The sequence below is a fragment of the Crinia signifera genome, chromosome 6 (genome assembly GCF_055691185.1).
Source record: "Crinia signifera chromosome 6, ASM5569118v1, whole genome shotgun sequence".
In the NCBI taxonomy this organism is placed as follows: domain Eukaryota; kingdom Metazoa; phylum Chordata; class Amphibia; order Anura; family Myobatrachidae; genus Crinia; species Crinia signifera.
In genome coordinates this window covers 152,954,580-152,976,398 of record NC_139222.1, presented here as the reverse complement: position 1 = coordinate 152,976,398, position 21,819 = coordinate 152,954,580, and the positions used below count along the sequence as shown (strand labels likewise).

Below are 21,819 nucleotides of genomic sequence, written 5' to 3'. Positions count from 1 at the left end.
CGGGGGTGGGATGTGACGCTGCTGCCTCCTCTATAGAAACAGAATGGGTTACCCAGACTGCCCAGCAACCTGGGTATAACACTGCTTTTATCCCGGGTTATTTGTGCGGCTTGAAAGAGGTATAAGGTAATAATTAAATTACCTGTGCTCACGCATGGATAGCCTTAAAACTTGGGTTGTAAAAGAGCTTGGGAAACTCTGGGCTTAGGGAAGACAGATTTCATCTACATTGAAAGATCAGGCTGCAGACCACTGAATAGGAGAAAAATACTTCACATTTTGAAATATATTTTATTTTCTTTCATGAGTGAGAGCAATGCAGTTGAAAATTTAAAATGTTCTAAACAAGGACATAGTATTGCAAAATACATTCACTCCATGTACAAAGCTAGATTTGTGCAGCCATTCACTTTAGTTATGTATATAGTCTACAGGTTACACCCACCTCTCTCAGAGCAGTGTCTATTCCTCTTATATTTTAGTTATTAAGAGTATCTTGGTTAAGCAAAAAAGGATAACGGTTCAATAAAAACAAAAGGAATATAGAGATCTTATAGAAAGTCTATTTCTATTTCCAAATTATATAGGTTAAAAAAAATTGGAAAAAAAAAAAAAAACTTATTACATACATAACAATATCACTAGTGTGAAATGTTTTTTTCTCTCCTTTTTTAAATACACCAATAAAAAAAAAAGATTATTTTTTTACTTGCTCCCCATTATCCCCTTCACTGACAGGAAATGCCTTCAATGTACAGCTAATTCCAACAGAGAAGAGAAGTGTGGAGAATAAGGAAAGGCTCTTGGATGCTTGTAAACAAGATATTCTAAAGGTGTAACTTAAAAGCCAACGTTTGTGTAGTGAGCAATAAATATGCAAAACAGATTATAGAAGGAAAAATATTTTTTTTAACATTGAAACCATCTTTGTGAAAGAATATTTGGGTGGCTGGTACCGGCTCAGAAGTGTACTGAGGAAATTTATTTTAGAAGCTCAAAGTTTTTGGATTGTGGTCAAGTATCTTACAGTATACTGTATCTCTGCCTGAGCCCGAAGACACCTGTGGGGAGACTGAAGAATTGACAACGTAGTTCCTAGTGCCAAGCAACATTTACTGTATATTCATTTATATTATGTGTGTTTGAATATATCTCAACATAAGTACATGTATTGTTACAGTTTGATGTGTATAGTTCAAAACATATACAAATATAGCACATAGCATTGACTACATATTTACATAGCTATGCCCCTTCCTTTTCTATTTGTATTGATGCATTTATTACGGTTTGTAAGACATAGTAACATTTTAACTCATTGATGCTCAACACTGCAGTCCTCTGTGACTACAGTATGACAGACAGAGGGTGTGTGCAGCATTAACAGGAACACACATGGAAATGAACAGCAATATCTGCAGTGTCCTCACATAGTCATCTCCCCTACGCAACCTAGAAATCTGTGTGGTATACTGTATGGCAAATAACTTCAGGATACAAGGCATCCATGTGAGAAACATTACAATGAACATGGAGATTTACGGAAGTGATCTAGTCCAAGGTTTATTCAGAGCGCAGGCATTTCAGGCCAAGCAGTTAAATGCAACAATAATCCAGGTTTCCTTTATAATCTGGCTACCACATATCAGTTACCCAAACACTGGGCTTGAAGATTTGATGCTGGAGTGAAAAAGGGGATGAGGGGAAGGAAACTCATAACCATTTGGAATTAGGCCAAAATATGAGCCCCGATAATTTTCATTTGTTTTTTTTTTCCCCGAATGCACATTCCAGGCTTTGGGTAGAGAAAGAGTTGTGGAGAAAGAAAAATTGTAGTCCTTTTCTGTACCCCCTCCCCCTTTCTTCCCACGTATATGTACATCCAACTCCAACAGGTGATCAGTCTCTCTGTGAACTTTACACAGCTACAAAAGTTTACACGTTGGCCCAGCTTTCCAATTCTCTCATATCGTCGTCATCCTCCTCTTGCTTTTTCTTGACTGAAAAAGGAAAAAAAATCTTAGCTGGTGCACACTTAACATTTCTATAACTATTGACAAATAGAACTATGTTTTCATGCCCACTGCTAGGTATTTTTACCACATCTTGTATATGACACCAACTTCTGTATCAGCTTAAACTGGCAAATATGTTTTTCCATGATGTCCCTAAAACTGTAGAATTTCAAAATAATCAAATTATGTAAATAGCTATTTAAATCTTTTTCAGAATATTTTATTTAATAAATGTGCAGATTTGGTAATAAAAAGAAGTAGTTAAAGATTTGGCACTGCGATTTTCCATGAATGCCGAATTTGCCATTATTATTATATATTCATACAGTACTTAACCTATTATGACAGAAGGTCCTGCAATTTATGCTTTATATGACCAGATATGCGCTCTGCTAGTCATAAGTAGTGACGTATTCTAGGTACAAAAAAGTCAGCTATGCAAGGCTGTTGAAATAGAAACAGAAATTTACAGAAGAGGAGAACCATTTGGCCCATCTATTCTGCCCCCTTTTTAACCATGTTTAAAAATGCTTATAGAAGCAAAAAATGCGAATAGAAAATCAAACGGGCATCGAATGGTTTTTCTACATTCGATGCAGATTCGATCCCAATACGCAGTGCCCTGTGTAGTGTAAATCGAACAGAAAACTAACAGAAAACTAGTCTTGGCAGCCAAGACTATGGGCGGTATTCAATGTGAATACCGGCGAGGTGCAGCGAATCCTGTTTAGGATTCGCTGCACATTCGCCACGTTCCGGAGCCTCCCCGGCTCCGGTATTCAACGAGTCAGGAGCTCGCTGCCCCTGACCGGCGAATATGAGCTCCTGCGGCGAACGCCGCAGGGAGCCTGAGGACGGTGGCAGGCAGGGAGATGGAAGTCTCTCTGCCTGCCCCAGAGCGTATGTGGGGGGGAAGTGGGCTCCCCGGGTGCCAGGCAGCACAGGCTGCCCCCGGGGGGTGCCAGCAGGGGACCGGGTATATTCACTACACCCGATCGTGCATATGTAACGATCGGGTGCAGTGAATATATGAATATCTAATGAGCGGCTCGGCTCCGGCGCCCCCTGCTGGCTGCTGTGTTAAAAAAAAAAAAATTTAAATTAAATATATATTCATGTGCTTACAGCACATGAATAAAAATAGCATGCCCCTCCTCAGAATAAAATTCCTGATTTTTTTACACCAAATGTAAAAAACAAAACACTTTATTTTAAAAGTTCACATTCCACTTCACCATAAAAAGATAGCGATTGCTACTCGGTGAATCATGGCGAAAAAAACCTTCAAATGTATTCGCAGTCTGGTCATTGAATAGGGTGATTCACCGTTTTAGTCAAAAATTCGCCAAACAGCACAAATTCGCCATAAAAACATGGCGAATCAGGCTCATTGAATACCGCCCTATATAGTGGAAACCTAATTTTAGAGAGAGCAAAGCTAATGTGTTCACTGCAGCATTCAATTTGATGTCCATCTCCTGCCTGAAGCCAGTGTTGATCTAATAGCAAATCGAATGCACATCAAATGGAAAATTGAATAGAAAATAGTGGAAATCAAAAAGGAGTATCATACCCCTTTCCCACTGCAGCTCTTAAATGGTAATTTGCTGGTTTTTTTTAGCCCTTTTAAACGGGTAGAGCTGCAGGGTGCTTTACCCGTTTAACAAATACCGGCAGGGTTCGCAAAAACGCGCTATAGCGCGTATTTTACCCTAAAACGGTCCCAGGGGACTCAGTTTTTAAAACTAAAGGGGTCCCCGAGGACGCGCTGTACTGATCCTGTCAGCCGCCGCTGCGAGCCAATCACTGTGACTGCAGCGGCCGCCGGGACCCAATCACTGTAGGTTTTATACAGTTTGCTGCCGCTGCGCACCACGCACCCTGCATGAGAGCAGGTTACCGTTTCAAACTCTGCATCCTAAGTCCACTCCGCTGCTGAGAGCGGGGGGGGGGGACAGGATGGGATGCTGTAACAGCCGCTCTCAGCAGAGTAGATGAGCGCGCTGTCAGGGTGGCGGGGGACTGGATGTGGCTAATGCAACTCAGAGCAGCGTGTCAGCTATCCGAGCCACATCCAGTCCCCCGCCGCGCTGATAGCCCGCTCACCTACTCTGCTGAGCGGCATGTTTTCCAGCCCCCCCCCACCCCCCCCCCCACTGTGACAACGAACCGATATGCGCCACCCCCTCCCAATGGCAACCAGCATAAAACGTCCCCTCCCCATGTGGCAACCAGCATAAAATGCCCCCATCCCCCCCAGCATGTGACCCCTGCAAGGAGCATGTAACCCCTAGCAACAAGCATGTAAGTAAGCAGCACTTATGTGCTTTAATGTGTACTGGGCATTACGGGGTGTGTGCTTTAATGTGTACTGGGCATTACGGGGTGTGTGCTTTAATGTGTACTGGGCATTACGGGGTGTGTGCTTTAATGTGTACTGGGCATTACGGGGTGTGTGCTTTAATGTGTACTGGGCATTACGGGGTGTGTGCTTTAATGTGTACTGGGCATTACGGGGTGTGTGCTTTAATGTGTACTGGGCATTACGGGGTGTGTGCTTTAATGTGTACTGGGCATTACGGGGTGTGTGCTTTAATGTGTACTGGGCATTACGGGGTGTGTGCTTTAATGTGTACTGGGCATTACGGGGTGTGCTGTAATGTGTACTGGGCATTGCGGGGTGTGCTGTAATGTGTACTGGGCATTGCGGGGTGTGCTGTAATGTGTACTGGGCATTACGGGGTGTGCTGTAATGTGTACTGGGCATTACGGGGTGTGCTGTAATGTGTACTGGGCATTACGGGGTGTGCTGTAATGTGTACTACTATGTGACACCACTTCCCCCCCAAAAAACATGCCATAAATTTTTAGCGCGCGCCTTCGGCACGCACTGTCCCTGTTTTCAGGTTTAGTTAGTTTCTAGTATATATGTACCTTTATGCGAGTGGGCCAATTGATACTCTCTCTCTCCCCCCCCCCCCGACCCACATGTGTTATGCTAGGGAGAAGGGGAGAGGAGGATTTATTCCGTTGGGACCCAGAAAAGGTCCGGTAGGACCCCAATTTTTAGAAGTGAAGGGTCCCCGGGACCCACTTTTTTGGGTGGTTTTCGCGAACACTGACCGGTATTTGTTAAATGGGTAAAAAGCAGTGTTTTACCCATTTAAGAGCCGGGTTTTTTTGCCAGTGGGAAAGGCTCTTAAACGGTATTTAGTAATAATAATAATAATAATAAAGGTTAAGAATAGGATTGGCTGATGACTGTACACACCACATCCTATGGGGCAAGAAATATGACAGCCCATGTTTGCTATGGGTTTAAACAGGTTGCTTTTTGGTTTAAACGGGTACAATGTGAATGTGACAAAAACGGTATTTAAACAGCAATTGACCGTTTAAGAGCTGCAGTGGGAAAGGGTCTTTATGGCTCTTACTCGTTTAAAGACCTGTTTACAAATACCGGGTCATTACCCGTTTAGGCAGTGGGAAAGCAGCATAAAAAACTTCAGAGCAGGTCGAATAGTCCATATCTAATAGAAATCGATTTGAAAACTCCCCCCAGTTTCAGTGCATGTCCTCGTGTTCTAATACTGTTCATGTATAGAATTTACTGACTTGCCATTAATTAGTGTCTGCCCAGTGGGGCAATAGTTTTAAGTCTATATACATGTATACAAGGTAAAATAAATAGGCCGTAAAAAAAACATTTCCACCTACAAAATACAAATATCTGAAATGTAGCTCGTTTACCTGGCTTTGCGGGTAAAGAGGCTGCAGGCACATTGGGGAGGGGCACAGTTTCTGGACCATGGACCTCCAGAAGATTCTTGTCTAGTTCTTCCTGTTCCAGCTCTTCCAACTCAGCCAACAGCTCATCCTGGAGATAAAGAAATTTAGCATTATAAATAATGTAGTACATATCAAAGTATTCCCAGATACCACACATGGGTAAAGACTTTTCCATTTACGGCTAACAACAACAAAGTGGAAGCCATGCATAATCCCGCAACATATACAGCTACGGCAGGAGTAAAAAAAACAGGTAGGTACACACCATCTGATTTTAATGAATGATATTCACAATAATATGACATTATCATTGTGCAGCTCATTCAGTGTGTACCCACCTATCAGTGGTGCCACATATTGTACAGTGTGTACAGACCTGGTGCCGCATATTGTACAGTGTGTACAGACCTGGTGCCGCATATTGTACAGTGTGTACAGACCTGGTGCCGCATATTGTACAGTGTGTACAGACCTGGTGCCGCATATTGTACAGTGTGTACAGACCTAAAGGATGGTTTTATCAGGAAACTGCTTGTTTAAAAAGTAAACAATGCAGTCCAATAAAATACTTATAAACCACACCCACACGCGCACACACACACACACCATAGCGTGTAGAGTGTTATCAAACTCTGGGGCAGATGTATTAAGCCTTTAAAAGATAAACGCAAGGGTGAAAAAGAATGATAAACATCCAGCCAATCATCTCCTGACTGCCATTTTTCAAAATGCCTAAACCATGACAGTTGGAGCTGATTTGCTGGAAGTTTAACATTCTTTTTCACCCTTGCATTTATCTCTAAGTATTATTACACCTGCCCCTCTGCCTTCATGATCCCGCACAGTGCCTGTGTTACAGGTCACAGAACCACAAGATAAATAATTAGCTCCACCTGTGGCCTTTAGAAGAGTAGTGAGGAATAATTACACCTGAGCGCCTGCAAGGTGACATGGAAAACTAACTGTTTGTAGCCGAAAGTAGATTCTGAGAACCACAGGTTTAGAGCAATAAAAGTCCAGTGTGAGGAATATATTATCCTTTATTTGTATTATTGTGTGTGACAACTAGTGTTCATTCTAGCACCCGCTAACTTTTAAAACCCCTGCAGTTCCTGTTCCCTATCTGGGGTGTCGCTGTCTGCTGTGGTGTTTCTAGCACAGGTCTGGTTTGTATATCAGTGCTGATATACAGACCACACTGTGCTAGAAGCACTACAGCAGACAGCGACACCTCAGGCAGGGAAGAGGAACTGCAGGGGTTTTAAAAGATAGCGGGTGCTAGAATGAACACTAACAACAATGGACTTCACAAATAATAATGAATTATTTTTATTCCCATAGCAACCAGATTATCTATCATTCTGTATTGCATCCTAGAAAATTACAGACAGAATCTGATCGGTCGCTAGGGGCAACATCACTTTAATTTATAGAAGCTTTAGTAAATGTACCCCTAAGTTTGCTACCAAACACATACACACGCACACAAGATAACAATGTTCAGGGTTCTGTCAAAAGCCAATTATTTGACCAATATCTTTTGGGAATGAGGTATGAAATCTGAGTATTAAGAAACTTATGAAAGCACAAGTAGAAAAAAAAAAACACATTTCTAATATCATTAACCACAGGTTCTCAAACTTGGTCCTCAGGACCCCACACAGTGTATGTTTTGCAGGTCTCCTCACAGAATCAAGTGAAATAATTAGCTCCACCTGTGGATCTTTTAAAATGTGTCAGTGAGTAATGAGTGCACCTGTGCACCAGCCGGGTGACCTGGAAAACATGAACTGTGTGGGGTCCTGAGGACCGAGTTTAAGAACCACGGTTTTAAGGAATAGCCCCAAGCGCGGTGAGGCAGCAATGCCAATCACTGTTCCACTTTCCAGCCCTTTAAAAATAGTAGCCCATTCATTTTGCAAGAATGTAACAAACACTAGAGAGCATTCACCCTTACTGGCATCAGATTGCTTCATTGTGTGCAAAAAAAGAAAAATAAATGGGTATATAAAAGGGTTGTAATCCACAATTTATAGTATAGAGCCGTGCTCGTATCTGTAATGAGTGCCCAGCGCAGGGTTATTCCAGGTACTCCTCTGCTAACAAATTAGACATGACAAATGGCTGCTCACTAAATGAGCTGCTCGCTACATTTGCTTGCTAGAGCATTGCGCTTACATAGCATTACAAGAGCTCTGACAAGTTAGTCTATTGTCACAATGTAGCATGTTCCTGTAATCCTGATGCCTGCAAGTATAGCGTTTAGTGTGGAATTTTTGATAATTAGAAGGGCCAAGCACATACTCACTAAAAATAGTAATTGCTGCTTACATCAAAAAGCCTTTAATCCTATTTAGGACAAATTGTACTAATCAAACATGAGATACAGGGCAGCAAAATGCTAGAAAACAAGATTTAATGGAAACACGTGAAAGGTAGGGCATTTTATTTTTGTTGCTGCAGTGAACAAAACAATATACAAAGAACTTGCTGTGGATGCAGATGCCTAGTTTTAGTCTGCATGCTCTACTATACCCAGGTAAAGTATTACCAAAGTAAATGCATAATAAAAACACACCAGACCTCACCACCCTGGCTGCCTGCTTCTGGGAGCTGGTGACTGGTGGGGTGGATTGTGCTCCCTGCACCTCTCCCCCTATACATTGTGAGCCTGTGCATACCCAGCTACCCTACCCTGGTGGGTCCAAGCTGGTGACTCAGGACTGTCTCCCCTTGGAATCCCACTAACTTTCACTACTGTGCCCACGATTTGCACATGTGAGCCCCTCACAGTCCCAGTTGCCGCTCATTTCTTCTAATCTACATGTAACAACCACTACAGAGTTAACCTCTTTACTACTTCCTGGCAACCCTAGCCTCTGGAGACTTTCCTCATACTAATTGCCCCTCTCTGTTCCGCTATGCCCTCCAAGAAGATAAAAGACCCACAGCCACCCAAAGTCTCCCTCCCCCTCAGAGACCCCCACAAACACCCCCACCACGACACAGTCCGCCGACATCTGCATCGGGCTCCTCCTCTATCCCCTTTGTGTTGTCAGGGGTTGACTGCAACTCTGATGCTCCTGTGACGTGAAATCCTTGTGCCAAGTGTTCTTTGTTTTCAAGACGAAAATGTCTAAGGACCTAAAATCTGCTATTCACGAATTGGTTGTTATCGGCGACCTCACTGACCAACTTGAACGCAAGATGGAGGAGCTCGTTGCCTCACATAACGACCCGATTTCTTCTTATGATAGCCACCACAATACAACATGGAACAATTCAAATATAAACTTGCAGATCTTGAGCAATAATCTTAAGATCAGAGGCATCACTGATTCGGTCTCCAACTCTGAATTAGAGGACTATGCTTATGCCTTGTTTCGTTAGCTCCTTCCTACTGCCGACGTCAAGGAGCTCCTGATTGACCTTATCCACCACCTCCCTAGGCTGCGGACAGTCTCTTCTGCCTACCAAAAGACACCCTCTTGTGGGTCCATTTCTTCACGGTCAAGGATCAAATCCTCAGAGCGGCGAGGGAGTCGAAAAATACAGATGTCCCTCTCCTCTCCAGAACCCCTCTATTTTCAGGAAAACACGTTGATCTTTCCCTATGTGTCCCCCATATGTTACAAATCAAGCTAAATCCACCTCGCCCATGTATCCTGAACCAGAATGCCCAATCTAATATCATTGAACGTTAAGGGGTTAAACTCCCCTATAAACGTAGACTGGGACTCTCCTTTTTCCGCAAGCAGAAGGCAGATATTGTTGCATTACAGAAGACTCCCTTCTCTGCCATTAACACCCCCCCCCCCCCCCTAAATCTCGCAACCCTTCCGGTCGTGAATACACCTTTTATTCCCATCTACAATCCCTATTCTAGAGTAGACTTTGTTATCTGCGATAAGTGGATTCTGCAAAACAATAAAGACATTGATATTTTACCCATAACATGGTCTGACCATGTCCCTGTTCTATGGAAATGGAATCTGAATTCCCCCCAGTCACCCTCCCGACCCTGGCGTCTCTTTCCCCACCTGTCTAAAAAAGCCATACTGGACTCCATTAATTCATATATGTCCATTAACACCCCTCAAGATACATCTACTGTCAATCATTGGTGTGCTTTCAAAGCAGTCGCGAGAGGTGCCGCCATTCAGGCAGATGCCACTCTTAAACGACAATCCCTTAAGCTACAATCAGATTTCGAGACCGGCGTAATTAAATTAGAATCTAGAAACAAAACTAGTCCCTCCAGAGCCCTTAAAAAAGAAATCTCAAGTGTACGGAGCAGACTACAGAAAATGCTCCTAGCTCGCACGCAGTCAGCCCTGAATAGAATTCGACAAAATTTGTAGCTCTTAGGCAATAGATCTGGTAGGATGCTAGCCTGTAGACTTCGTGCCCAACAGGCTAGACGTAGGATTAAACATGTATTCTCTCCTACTAATGACAAAAATGTAAACCCTAAGGATATCATGAACCAATTTGCACTACTCCCAATTATATAATTTGTCCACTGATCCTTTGACACACCTCAGCCCACTAGCGTAACTATCTTCCATTCTAGACTCAATCCAACTCCCCACTCTCACCCCCAACCAATTAGCAACCCTCAATCACCTTTTCCTTAATTCTTTGTCACCTAAAACACCATCTGTGTGTGTATATGTTTGTACGTGTGATTTTAACCTCTTTAAAATTCACTGCGGCTTCCCATTATGTTATATAATGGGATTTTTTAAAATATGACCTATTAAAAGCTAAATTTTATGTGATTAATATTTTTTGTTCAAGTGCGCTCCCTAAACAACAGTCCTTTTTCTTCTTGTCTACTGTCTAACCTATATCTGGGTGGACATTGAACAAGCCTCTGCCCCCTCCTTCCCTCTTAAAGACCTGCTACAGATCCCTAAGCCTTTCAGTCCAGACCATCTTACCTTGCTCCCATCTACAATAGCATCTTTAAAAATCTGGGACAAACTGTCCGCCACCATGCCCTCACTGGCCGGCACCATTTCCAACATACCCATCACGACTGTAGCGAGGCTGATCCCTAACCTTAATTTGCATAGGTGGACAGCTCATGGTATTTCCCTCCTTAGCGACATCCTAGATGGAAACTTCCTTCTGCCATTCCCCTCCATACAACAAAAATTCTTCATCCCTTCCTCAGAAAACCTACACTATCAAGTTGCACATTGGTGGAAGTCGCTTCCCCCTACCCATCTCACATACACTCCTTACCCGGCCCTTCCTATTTAAATCCAGAGGTGACATATCTTATTGGTACAAAATTCTTACAACCCCCGATTGCTCAAAAGAAATGGGAACTGGATTTAGGCATAACTCTCACCACTGCCCAATGGCGAAAGATTTTCTTATCCTCTTACACCATATGTCCAGATTATACCTCACTCCTGACCGCCTCCATACATTTTGGCCCTTTTTTTCCCCAATATGCGCTGGAGATTATGCGGCAATATAGGTCATATCTTTTGGTCCTGCCCAGCAATACTACAGTATTGGAATGAGGTTTTCACCTTAATCAACACAGTACTCAAGATTTTTGCCTGATCCTGCTTTAGCGCTGCTTCATGTTATCCCCCTACATATTCTCATAGCTGTCGTGCCAACCTAGCTCAACAGTGGAAGCAACTTCCCCTCCATCATTATTGATTATCCATCATTACTTTATTCATAAAACAAATTACCATCTCCTCATGGAAACTGATTTTATGCCATATTCTTATACAGCAAGTTCCCCATTTGTGCGTTGGACCCTTTGGAACACATATGTGACAGAGGGCAAAGAGGGCGAGGAAGCCCAATATTTCCCAAATTCTTCTCATACTGACCCACTCCAGTTTAGCATGAATGAAACGCCTACCGACTAACCGTTGGAATTTCTAATATCCGTATCATTTTCATACCTGATATGTTTCGCACCCCACTATCTATCTACACTTCTTATATTACATTTTTGGGTCCCTCAATGCCCACACCTTGCTATCAGTGAAAATGTGATCGTTATATACTTTAATGATGTTCCTGGGAGTTAATACTGGTATTATGCCATATGACAGTTTCTGGATGTACCCCATCTCCACCCCATTGCCCCTAACCCCCTTTTTCCCCCAATGTTCTTTTTTTACTTCTGTACCCCATATAAAATTGTTTCTCCAATAAAAATTATCGATTGATTATTTAAAAAAAAACTAAAAAAAAAAAAACACACACACCAGACCTTTTACATGCCTTATGTTCACAATCGCAAGCTGCTAAGAAATGTTCCAGATACATTTTTCGCAATATATTTCACCTTTTACATTCACACAGCTAGCACATATTTTAATGTTGGAGGATAAGGCTTATGTTACTATATGTTAACAAGATGTTTTTTAAAGAGTAATCAAACTGCTGCGGTTTTGAATACTGAAGAGTAAACTTAAAGGCATATCCACTGCTGTTGATACACCAAAGAAAATAGAATTTTTTATTATGCTTCAATAATAAATCTAAAAATAGTTTGAACAGATACAAGCATTATTATTAAGTAGTGTTGCTCTTAGAAACAGTGGAATGCAGGTAGATATAAAAGGAATTAGAATAGGCTGTGTCAAATATAACACTTTAGCCACTTGGTCAGGTTCACGGTTTTTACTGTGTTATTTAGGCTGGAACACCTTGCCTGTATTAGCTTTAGTCCCATAAAGGTGAGAGCGAAAACCAGGCAAGGTTCCCCATCAATAGTAGTGTGTTGTGTGTTCAGAAACACGTTGCACTGATGTTGTGATAGAATCACCCTTTTAGTCGAATATGCTTTAAAATGTGAATATGGGCTTATATGTGTGTGGCTAATAGAAGAGATTTCAGAAGGAGAAAGCAGATCCCGACATACATTTTATTATGGTTACTTACGTCATCAAACTCTTCCCCAAACCCGACAGGCTTGGAAATGGCATCCGAGATTTCCTGAGCTAACTCTTGCTGGTCAGCAATGTCTTGCATTAGTTCATCGACCTTATCAATATCCCTGTGGAAACAAGCATATTAGCAATGACAGGCATCATATAGTAGTCGGTTTATCTTTCATGGTGTTAAATGACCATTGTAAGCCAGTTGCCAGAGGTTAGCTGCTGAAATGCTAGGTACATCTGTCTTTGGAAGGTCCCACTGAAAAGTGGGCTTGTACAGGTATCTTCAAACCCGACAGCATTATTCAAATGTGGCAGCATACAAGGTGCATTTCCATACACCGGGCAATGTTGACATACAGCTCACCAATGGAAGGTTAATTCATGCAGGGCGCTTCAGTCATTATCTGTTTAAACTTAACCTTCACCACTGTCTATTAATCGCACTATATTATTATATATTAGTCAAATTTAGGTCTTAATGATACTAAGTTGAAAGCATAACTGCCTGCTAAAAGGGTCAGTAAGTGCAGAGAAAGCCTTCTATGGCTCTGCAACACAAAGCCAGGAATGAGACAGATGCCCAGTAACAGACATTAGTAACACCAACAGACCCAGATTACTTACATGTTGTCATGAGCAGCTTTCATAGCTTTAGCTGCAAAGCCCATGTTTTTGAGAACCTCTGTGTTTGTATTGGCATTTTCCAAGGCTTCCCTCTGGAATTCAATAGTAGATAACGTTCCATCAATCTGTGCCAACTGCTTCTCGTACCTCTTCTTACGTTTCAGTGCCTGAAGAGCAGCTATAGACAGAACACACAGAACTGTTTAATGGCAAAACAAAAAAAATAAAAACCTAAAAGTTTCACATTCTTATCATTGTTTATTTGTATGGCTCTACAAGGGTTCTGCAGTGACTAACCATACTAAATGAGCGAAAAGACAAAAAAAAAAATCAGACATAGCAAGAACCTTAGGACAGGTCAACAGTGTTTACTGATCAGACCCGCAGCTATTATAATCAGCATGCTGCTATAGTGTTCAATTTAGAGCAGGCAGGGCGGCGGACCGGGCTGCCGATGTCACAAGAGGGGCGTGCCCAGGCTGCAACGTCAAAGGGGGCGCGCCCGGCCCCTCCGAAGTCGCTGTGCTGCCGGGGAAGCGCCGGGCATGGCCTACTACGGAGGCGCTGGGCTTCTCCGTGAGGCTGTTTTAGCAGGGCGCTGCTAGAGGGGCAGGGCACTGCTCAAACAGCCTAGCGGGAACACTACTGCTAACTCCAGCAATGCGGGAGGGGGCACTTAAGTCAGGAAATGCAGATACTCGCGATTAAAAAGCCGTGAGTACCAGCTGCCGACAGTCAAAAGGTTAGTATACTTAATATTCAGGTTTTGTACAGCACTAATTACAGGTCGAGTATCCCGTATCCGAATATCCGTTATCCGAATTATTCCGAAATACGGACATTCCAGAAAGTGAAAAAAATTTTTTTTTTTGCTAAAAACTCACATGATATGTAACTGGCACTATATATGTGCAAGACAATGATTGCTTGGCATTCAAATTCAGTGCTGAGATAGTACACACATTTTGTTTCACGTTTTGAAACCTTGTTTTTTGAACAATTAAAATATTTTTGTGTGTATTTTATGTGGTAATAAAATATATTTGTGTGTATATTATGTGTTTATACAGCATAAATGCAAGATACTTCAAAATACATCATTGAAATATTAAAATATTCCGAAATACGGAATAATCCGTTATCCAAAATTCTCCTGGTCCCGAGCATTTTGGATACGGGATACTCAATCTGTATTCACAGTTTTGAACAGACATTTTCCTCAAAATCCATCCACTATTTTCAAACAATAGTCTTCTTATACAGTGAAGTGTGGCATATCCGCAGTAGCTTACAACCTGTAAAAATCATTTTCTGTAAGCACTGTATTTACTAATATAATTTTATATCAATAGAAACATAAAATTACCCTAAAGTACTTATCTATTAATTGTTGACCTCACCTAATCACCTCCTCCCACTCCTGTGTCCAAGACTTCTCTTGCACTGCCCCCCGGCACTGGAACAACCTCCCGCAACCTATCAGGCTTTCTGATTCCCTTACTTCCTTCAAGCGCTCCCTCAAAACCCACTTCTTCCGACTAGCCTGTCCCCCCTCCTCCTCCTAACCTCTTTCACTCTTCCTAATCTTGCCTACCCTACCCCTCCATCTGTTCCCATCCATTCCTACTTATCCTATTGTTTTTCGTTCGTCCACCCACCTCCTTTTAGTCTGTTAACTCTTGAGTAGGGCCCTCCTTCCTCACCCTACTTCTTTACCTCACCAGTGCTCCTGCCCTGTTCTTCCCTTCCTCTAATTCATCTCAAGTCTCCTAGACATTTTGGACACCTACTTAAGAACTGATGCTGATTTTAGTTCTACCAGCTATACCCCTATTTATGCTGTATTTAATCAACACACCCTGTACGTTACCTTGTAATTTGTTTTTTGTTTGCTATGTACGGCGCTGCGGACACTTTGTGGCGCCTTATAAACAAACAACTACTACTACTATTAATGATGTATAGAAAACAAAAACAGTCTCCTTTACCAGTACTTTTGAGCAATTTATGTTTCGATTGACAAAATATTAGTGGGATTGCATTTGACAGGTGTGCCATACAATTAAATAAAAAAGGTATATAAACCCTGTATCAGCACTTCAAGGATTACTTTTGATAAAGCTGCGTAGAACAGCAAAACGAGTCAGGTTTTTACCTCATCCACCACCACACATCTGCTTGGATCATGCTGGGTGACCACTCCTAGACTTTCAACTTTTACCCCTTTTAGACATACTACCTGGGATTTTGTCCAGGTTTACCCGGGATTTTCAACCCAGGTCACTCCCGGGATTTTTGTAACAAACCCCCTTTCACACTACACCTCAAATCCGGGAAAAACCCGGGTATACCCCTTTCACACATAAGCCAGGCTTTTCAAGCATTTCAGTATTTCATCATTAAAATGGGACACGCCCCGGCAGCAAAAAAAAGCAACATTACATGTTTAAAACTGAAAAACCCGGGTAAACCCATTCAGACATAAGCCGGGTATTATACCCGGGAGTTAAATACCGGGAAAAACCCTGGTCAATTGCAGGTGCTCAGTATCCGGGAGTGAAATCCCGGGTATACCCTTACAGACATACGCTAGTCCCGGGTTTGGGCGCGTTCATGTGAAAAAACCCGGGATTTTTGCATATGTCTGAAAGGGGTATTTCTAACACTAACCCAGACAGCCTTTCTATCACAGACTGCTTTTCCATCTGGACCAACCTTGCTCATTGTGAGGAATTCTCTATTCTAAAGGCCCCCACACACTAGAACGATTTTTTGTCCGACCGATATATCGGATGATTTTTACCGATAATTGGCAATAATTGGCCGATTATTGATCAAAAGAATCCTGGAACACGATTCCAATCCAGGTTGGATCCGGGATTTTTCCTGTTTACACTACGGTGCCGCCAGCAAATGTAAACGTGGGCGGCGCTTGCAGATGGCATCATTCCCAAGTGCCGCTACCGCCGATCACCGTGATGTAGAAAAACCCAGCACCAAGGCAAGCTGCTGGGCTGCCCCCAGCCTCCATGCACCGCTAGCACCCCCCCTCCCCATTCGCAAGGTGAATGGATGCCACAGGCATCCAATCACCTCCTCCCTGCCTCCTCTGCTGTCTGCACAGTACAGTAGACAGCAGCAGAGGCTGTGTGCACCCCCGCCCAATCTCCTAACTAACCGTAGGATGCTGCGTTCACGAGGTTGGGCTCCCCCATTGCTGTAAATGGGAGCCAGGTCAGATGACCCGGTATATTCAGTTACACTGGCCCTCACCTGGGTCCTCCCCGTGTTCCACCCTGGTCAGGACCAGGGTAGGATTCGTGGGGAAATGGACCAGTGTTTTTTTTTTCAGCTACCCCTTTTACATAGACGCTGACCCGGGTCCACACGGCAAAATCCTGGGTTTTTGCCTCGGTGTAAAAAGGGGTATTACACGGAGCCCTGACCTGTGTTGTCCCGACAACAAACCGGAATATGTGGCTGGTGTAAAAGGGATACCCCTTACATAATCTTAAACAGGGCCCCAGCAAAGAGTCTTCTTTTTCTCCCATATTTTTATAAGTAGACAAATTAAACATACAAAATACACTCAGAGATAGATGAAATAGAAAATGTGAGCATGTTAATGTTTAGCATTAGTCATACTTATTACTTAGAATTAAATTAATCTGATAATAAAAAAAATTTTATATAGAAAACGAAAAATACGTATACACAAAAAAGTAGGTGTTAAGCATTCCACTAGCATTAACCATTATTATGGGGCCGATAGTCAATAGTTCTTCGCTCCGGCTGCCACTAAATGAAGCAATTCAATTGTTGCTCCGTTCGGGCATGAAGGTAGCAAGGAACATATATTTCAGCTTGCAGCCTCCTGAAGTGCGAAAACATAGTGGGGTGAATTCAATGCCGTGGGCGAGTGGCGACAGCGAGCAGTGCAGTATTCAACGCACCCCCCTTCATACGCCAATTCCCCCTCGCTCCGTTTTTTGAGGGAGGGGGAATTGGCGTATGCGGCTCCAGAAGCAGCGAGACTCGCGGCTAAATACAGCGGGTTTTCTGCACTAGCCGCAGGTCTCGCTGTTTTGGGGATTTCCCCAGAACGTTGAATAGGGCGAGTGGCTGGCGAGGGGGTTAAACAGAGAGGATCGCTGATTTTCTGCAATCCTCGCTGTTTAACCCCCTCGCTGCGGCACTGAATACTACCCAGTGGCTTGGACACTGATGGCTGGGCAAAAAAATTATCGAATCTGACCATTTGAATAACAATACTAATTATTTAATAGACTTTTTTTTTCACACCACCGTGCCTCAAGTCAAAGCAGAATGAAGAAAACTGGATTAACAAAAAAAAAAAAAAAAACACATTGACATGTCGTGCTTTTGTCCAAATAGCCCAATATTGGTCCAGTAACCAGTTTAAATCAGCCACCTTTTCTAAAAACATAAGCATAGTGTAGACTTGCGTTTCATAGAACCATCATAAGATTAAAAGCAGATTGTGACATGAAGCAAAACCACACACAGCAATACTGCATTCCCTACTAGTTAGAACCTGTGGTAACAGAGAGCTGCTGTCACTATAGTGCTAAACCTAAAGCTGTGGCCTCTCACAAAATCACTGCTGCCCTTGTCAAACGACGTTACTGATTGTACCAACAACAAGCAGCCTAGCTTTATTTCTGTACTCTGGCAGGCTGCTACACGCCTAGCAACTGACCTAACAACGCCCCCCCCTTTCTACGTACAGATCTAACGTTACTACTGGTATAACCACCTTCCGCACATTGCAGCCCTAGCACACCTGAAAAACTCAGGGCTGGTCACTACAAACCACATAACACTGGACTTTAAGGCAGTTTGTGGCTGGAAAATACACACATATAAACAGAAGTATGCTCCTCAAGTATAGAAACTAATCAGCTATAATTCCTTTTATGGAGAATTACAACTCCTGGTGACTCAGGAGGAGATCTAATTTGTAAGTGGACAAATAAGTACCTTGTATTTCTCCTGAAGAGTGAGTTAAAGTGTTTATTGCTTGTGACTAAACATTACGCCCTTTCTGCTATTAATTTGTTTGGGGACATATACCATTATCTTAATTTACTACTGTGTTAATTACATTATTTCTCTGATATACGCATACATATTCTTTCCTTCTTAAGCCATGCAGCTGCACCTGTAGACAGAGTAGGTTTCCTCCCACACCTAGTTTACCAGAATGTAAATATTGATTTACAAACACTCTAAAAAGGTGTGTACACACGGGCTATAATCGCTGGCAATATGGACGCTGAGCGACCATATTGCCAGCGATTGGAATGTGCACCGGCGATAAATCGCTGGGTGTGCGCTCCCTTATGATCGCTGCTCCTGGTCGCTGATGAAAAGGAGAAACTGAGCAATATATTGCCCCCTGTGTGTACACAGCTTAAATGGCTTCAATGCTAAAATACTTGCTTTTAGCAGGATAATGGATATTTTTTGGGGTGCACTATTTCCTGGGAACCTTAATCTGCAAATCATTTTTGGTTTACTCCTAATTAATGTATTAATAAAGACTGACCAGTTGTTGTGCACAATGGGATATGGTCATTGGGTCAACACCAAGTAGCAAGCATTAGGTCGACACCACTAGGACGACATGCAGGAAGGTTCATAAGGTCATTAGATCGACATGGGGAAGGTCAACATGTTTTTTTGAGCAGACAGGCGGTATTTCATGCCCTACCATCCACTAGGGTGTGGTGGGAGAATAAAATTGTGTGCCCAAATCATGGCGAGCGTTGGTACGTTTCGTGTCCATGTCAACATGACAAGTGCCGACAGGTGGTATTTCATGCCCTACCATCCACTAGTGCGTGGTGGGAGGGCGGTGCTACATTTTAGTATTTGTTGACTGTGTTGACAATCGGGTGGAAAAAAAAAAAGTCAACTTTTTCACTTAGGTTAGGTTTTTTAGATCGTTTGAACTCCATGGACTGTCTTTTTTTCCAGCATTAATTACTATGTTACTGTCGACCTTACCCACTTCGACCTTTCTGCAGGTCAACCTACTTGCTGGGTGACCTAATGATCCATACCCGTGCACAATACATAATTGCTGTTTGAGGAAATTGTTCTATAGTGCTGGCCAAAGTTACCTGCTCTAGATGATAAAGTGTTCTATAATCATTGTAGGATACACTAAGACAATGGTATTTAAGGTCTTCTAAAACAAACTTTGACCCCAAGTGTCTTATTACATCATTTTCTCATTCTGACACAGACACACACTACGCCTTTCCCACTCTGGCTGTTGTAATCTAGTGGATTACCCACATACAGTATACTGTATCTGGTTATTTCAAACTCTGCCATTTCTCCACAGTATTAATAGTTAAGACAGGGGTTCCCAAACTTTCTTGAATCACAGCACCCTAGAGAATCAGAATTTTTTTCATGGCACCCTTAGGAGAAATGTTCTTCATTGCTAAATTTGGGCAAAAAGATATGAAATTAAGTAAATTGTAATCCCCATGATCAATTATGAGGTGGTGGACAGAGGTGCTTTTGATTTTAAACATGTTTTATGATTGGCAGTCACTATCACTGGTTTTGACTTTGACCATAAATAATTTGATTTGGTTTTGGACCACTAACCCAAGGCACCCCAACATGGCACACAGATTGGGAACCACTGAATAAAAATGATAATTTAGTAACTGACAAGACACCTGGACCAACCTGACACTCCACCTGTTGCAGAATTATAAATTTCAGGCTGGTCTGAAAACCAATATAACCATAACATTAAAGATGCAACAGCCACCATGTAAATACAGCAGGTTACCTCTATTGCTCTGGGGTAAGGTCCTATGATCTCAAACAAGAGATCATATTTGAGACTTTATTGACCTAAAAGGTATTTTTGAAACAATGCATCTGACGCACAACGGGTGGGTTTCCTTATTAACAACTATCCACAACTGCAGATCATATCTTCCGCAAATGAAACATCATGAAAAAAAATCAAAATCTGACAATTTTATTAGACTCTGCAATACCACCAAGTAATTCTAACATCCATACAGCCCCCCCTAAGCATCACTGAGGAGGTGCTGTGCATGGGTGCATATATAGGGTATAACACGTATAGTATATGGTACTCTTTAGACTATCCTGTCATTAGTTGGATTTCTCCTCTACCTGGTATTTCCAGTTTTCATTAGCCCCGATGTCACCTCTGCCTGTGCCCCGGCCACACTGCCCATTCTATCCTACTATTAGACTAAGAATCTAGTTCTAGTCTGACATAACACACCCGGGCCCAGCTCTCACCACCTGCACTAACCCAGGCTACTGTGCAACACCTGGAGCCCCATCACGTGGGAGCAGTTTGGGGTAACAGGGGAGCTAGAGGCACCTGATACGTATCATTACCTAGGGACCTGCCCCCACATAGACGCCTGTTGGGGACGGTGACAGTGCTGCCACTACCGGTCCATGGCCCCGGTCTCACCTCGTTTGTTCTTCGTGCCGTGCTTCCTGGCCGTGGACAGCTCCTGCTCGATCTTCTTCTCCAGGAACTCCTGTTTCTTGGTCAGCATCTCCTCTGTGTCCCGAAGTTTCTGGATGGCCTCCTGGGGGCTCGGGCCTTTGCCGCCCTTACCCCCGGTACCGAACAGTTTCCCAAACACCGACATCCCCCCGATACGTTGCTTGGCCTGGTCTCCGTATGCGCCGGGCCTGACGGGCTTCTCCTGCTGCTGACTCCGAGCGTCGCTTCCTCACAGGGACAACAACCAGAAACCAGCCCCGGCCAGCCAGCCACCGCGTACCGACGTCACGCGTCACGCGCTCGCCTCACCCGGAAAGGAGGCGGGGCACGGCTCCTCACCCTGAGTCACTGGCGGCCATTTTACTTTTGGGCTTCTGTCTGCTTATTGCTTAAACATGACTGCAATGGGTAACGGGATTATATATACGACGGCCGGCACCACCACTGGCATATGCTTCATCACCTGGGTGCCCCCTTTACTACATGATAACGTTATGCTGACTATTATATTAGATCGATATAAACACATTAGTTAACACAGTTAAGACTACAGGCGCAAGTCGCTCGTAAGTTGGTGACGTCGCGCAGGATCTGGCTGGCAGCCGAGGCGAGCTCACGTACCGACTAATGCGCATGCGTGCGTCACTATTACTGGGTGTGGGTGAGGGAGGCGCAGTAGTGGCCTGCTAGATGTAGAGTACAATACATGCAACAAGCAGTGTACAGTCAGCATCATGTGTGCATGAGGTCATACGGCTACATTTACATACTACTACTACATGTCACTGAAGGGATCACGTGACCAAATCGTGTCATTGATAACATTTACCAGATGTATTTCACGTTGTGAGGAATTAATCACATTTAAAGTAACTGGTATTAGCATTTATAATGGGGAGGAGAGCTTTTTGTCTAAGTATAACAG

The 21,819-nt window shown here is 43.1% G+C and overlaps 1 protein-coding gene across 1 annotated transcript; it reads right to left on the bottom strand.

Annotated features, from left to right (window-relative positions):
* Positions 1-271: 271 nt before the first annotated feature.
* CHMP4B (charged multivesicular body protein 4B) lies at positions 272-21,239 on the bottom strand. Its single transcript, XM_083147686.1, has 5 exons — positions 20,856-21,239; positions 13,352-13,529; positions 12,729-12,843; positions 5,766-5,892; positions 272-2,000 (listed from the first exon to the last, which is right to left on the bottom strand). Exons 1-5 carry the CDS (start codon positions 21,037-21,039, stop codon positions 1,936-1,938), a joined length of 669 nt encoding a protein of 222 aa, XP_083003812.1. The 5' UTR covers positions 21,040-21,239; the 3' UTR covers positions 272-1,935.
* Between the last annotated feature and the right edge of the window lie 580 nt (positions 21,240-21,819).

Excerpts from the sequence above, each read along its gene's own strand:
- CHMP4B (XM_083147686.1), bottom strand. The coding sequence starts at position 21,039 with ATGTCGGTGTTTGGGAAACTGTTCGGTACCGGGGGTAAGGGCGGCAAA. Across the intron at positions 5,893-12,728 it reads TTGGGGAAGAGTTTGATGAC|GATGAGCTGTTGGCTGAGTT; the intron begins GTAAGTAACCAT and ends CTTTATCTCCAG. Across the intron at positions 2,001-5,765 it reads CTCTTTACCCGCAAAGCCAG|TCAAGAAAAAGCAAGAGGAG; the intron begins GTAAACGAGCTA and ends TTCCTTTTTCAG.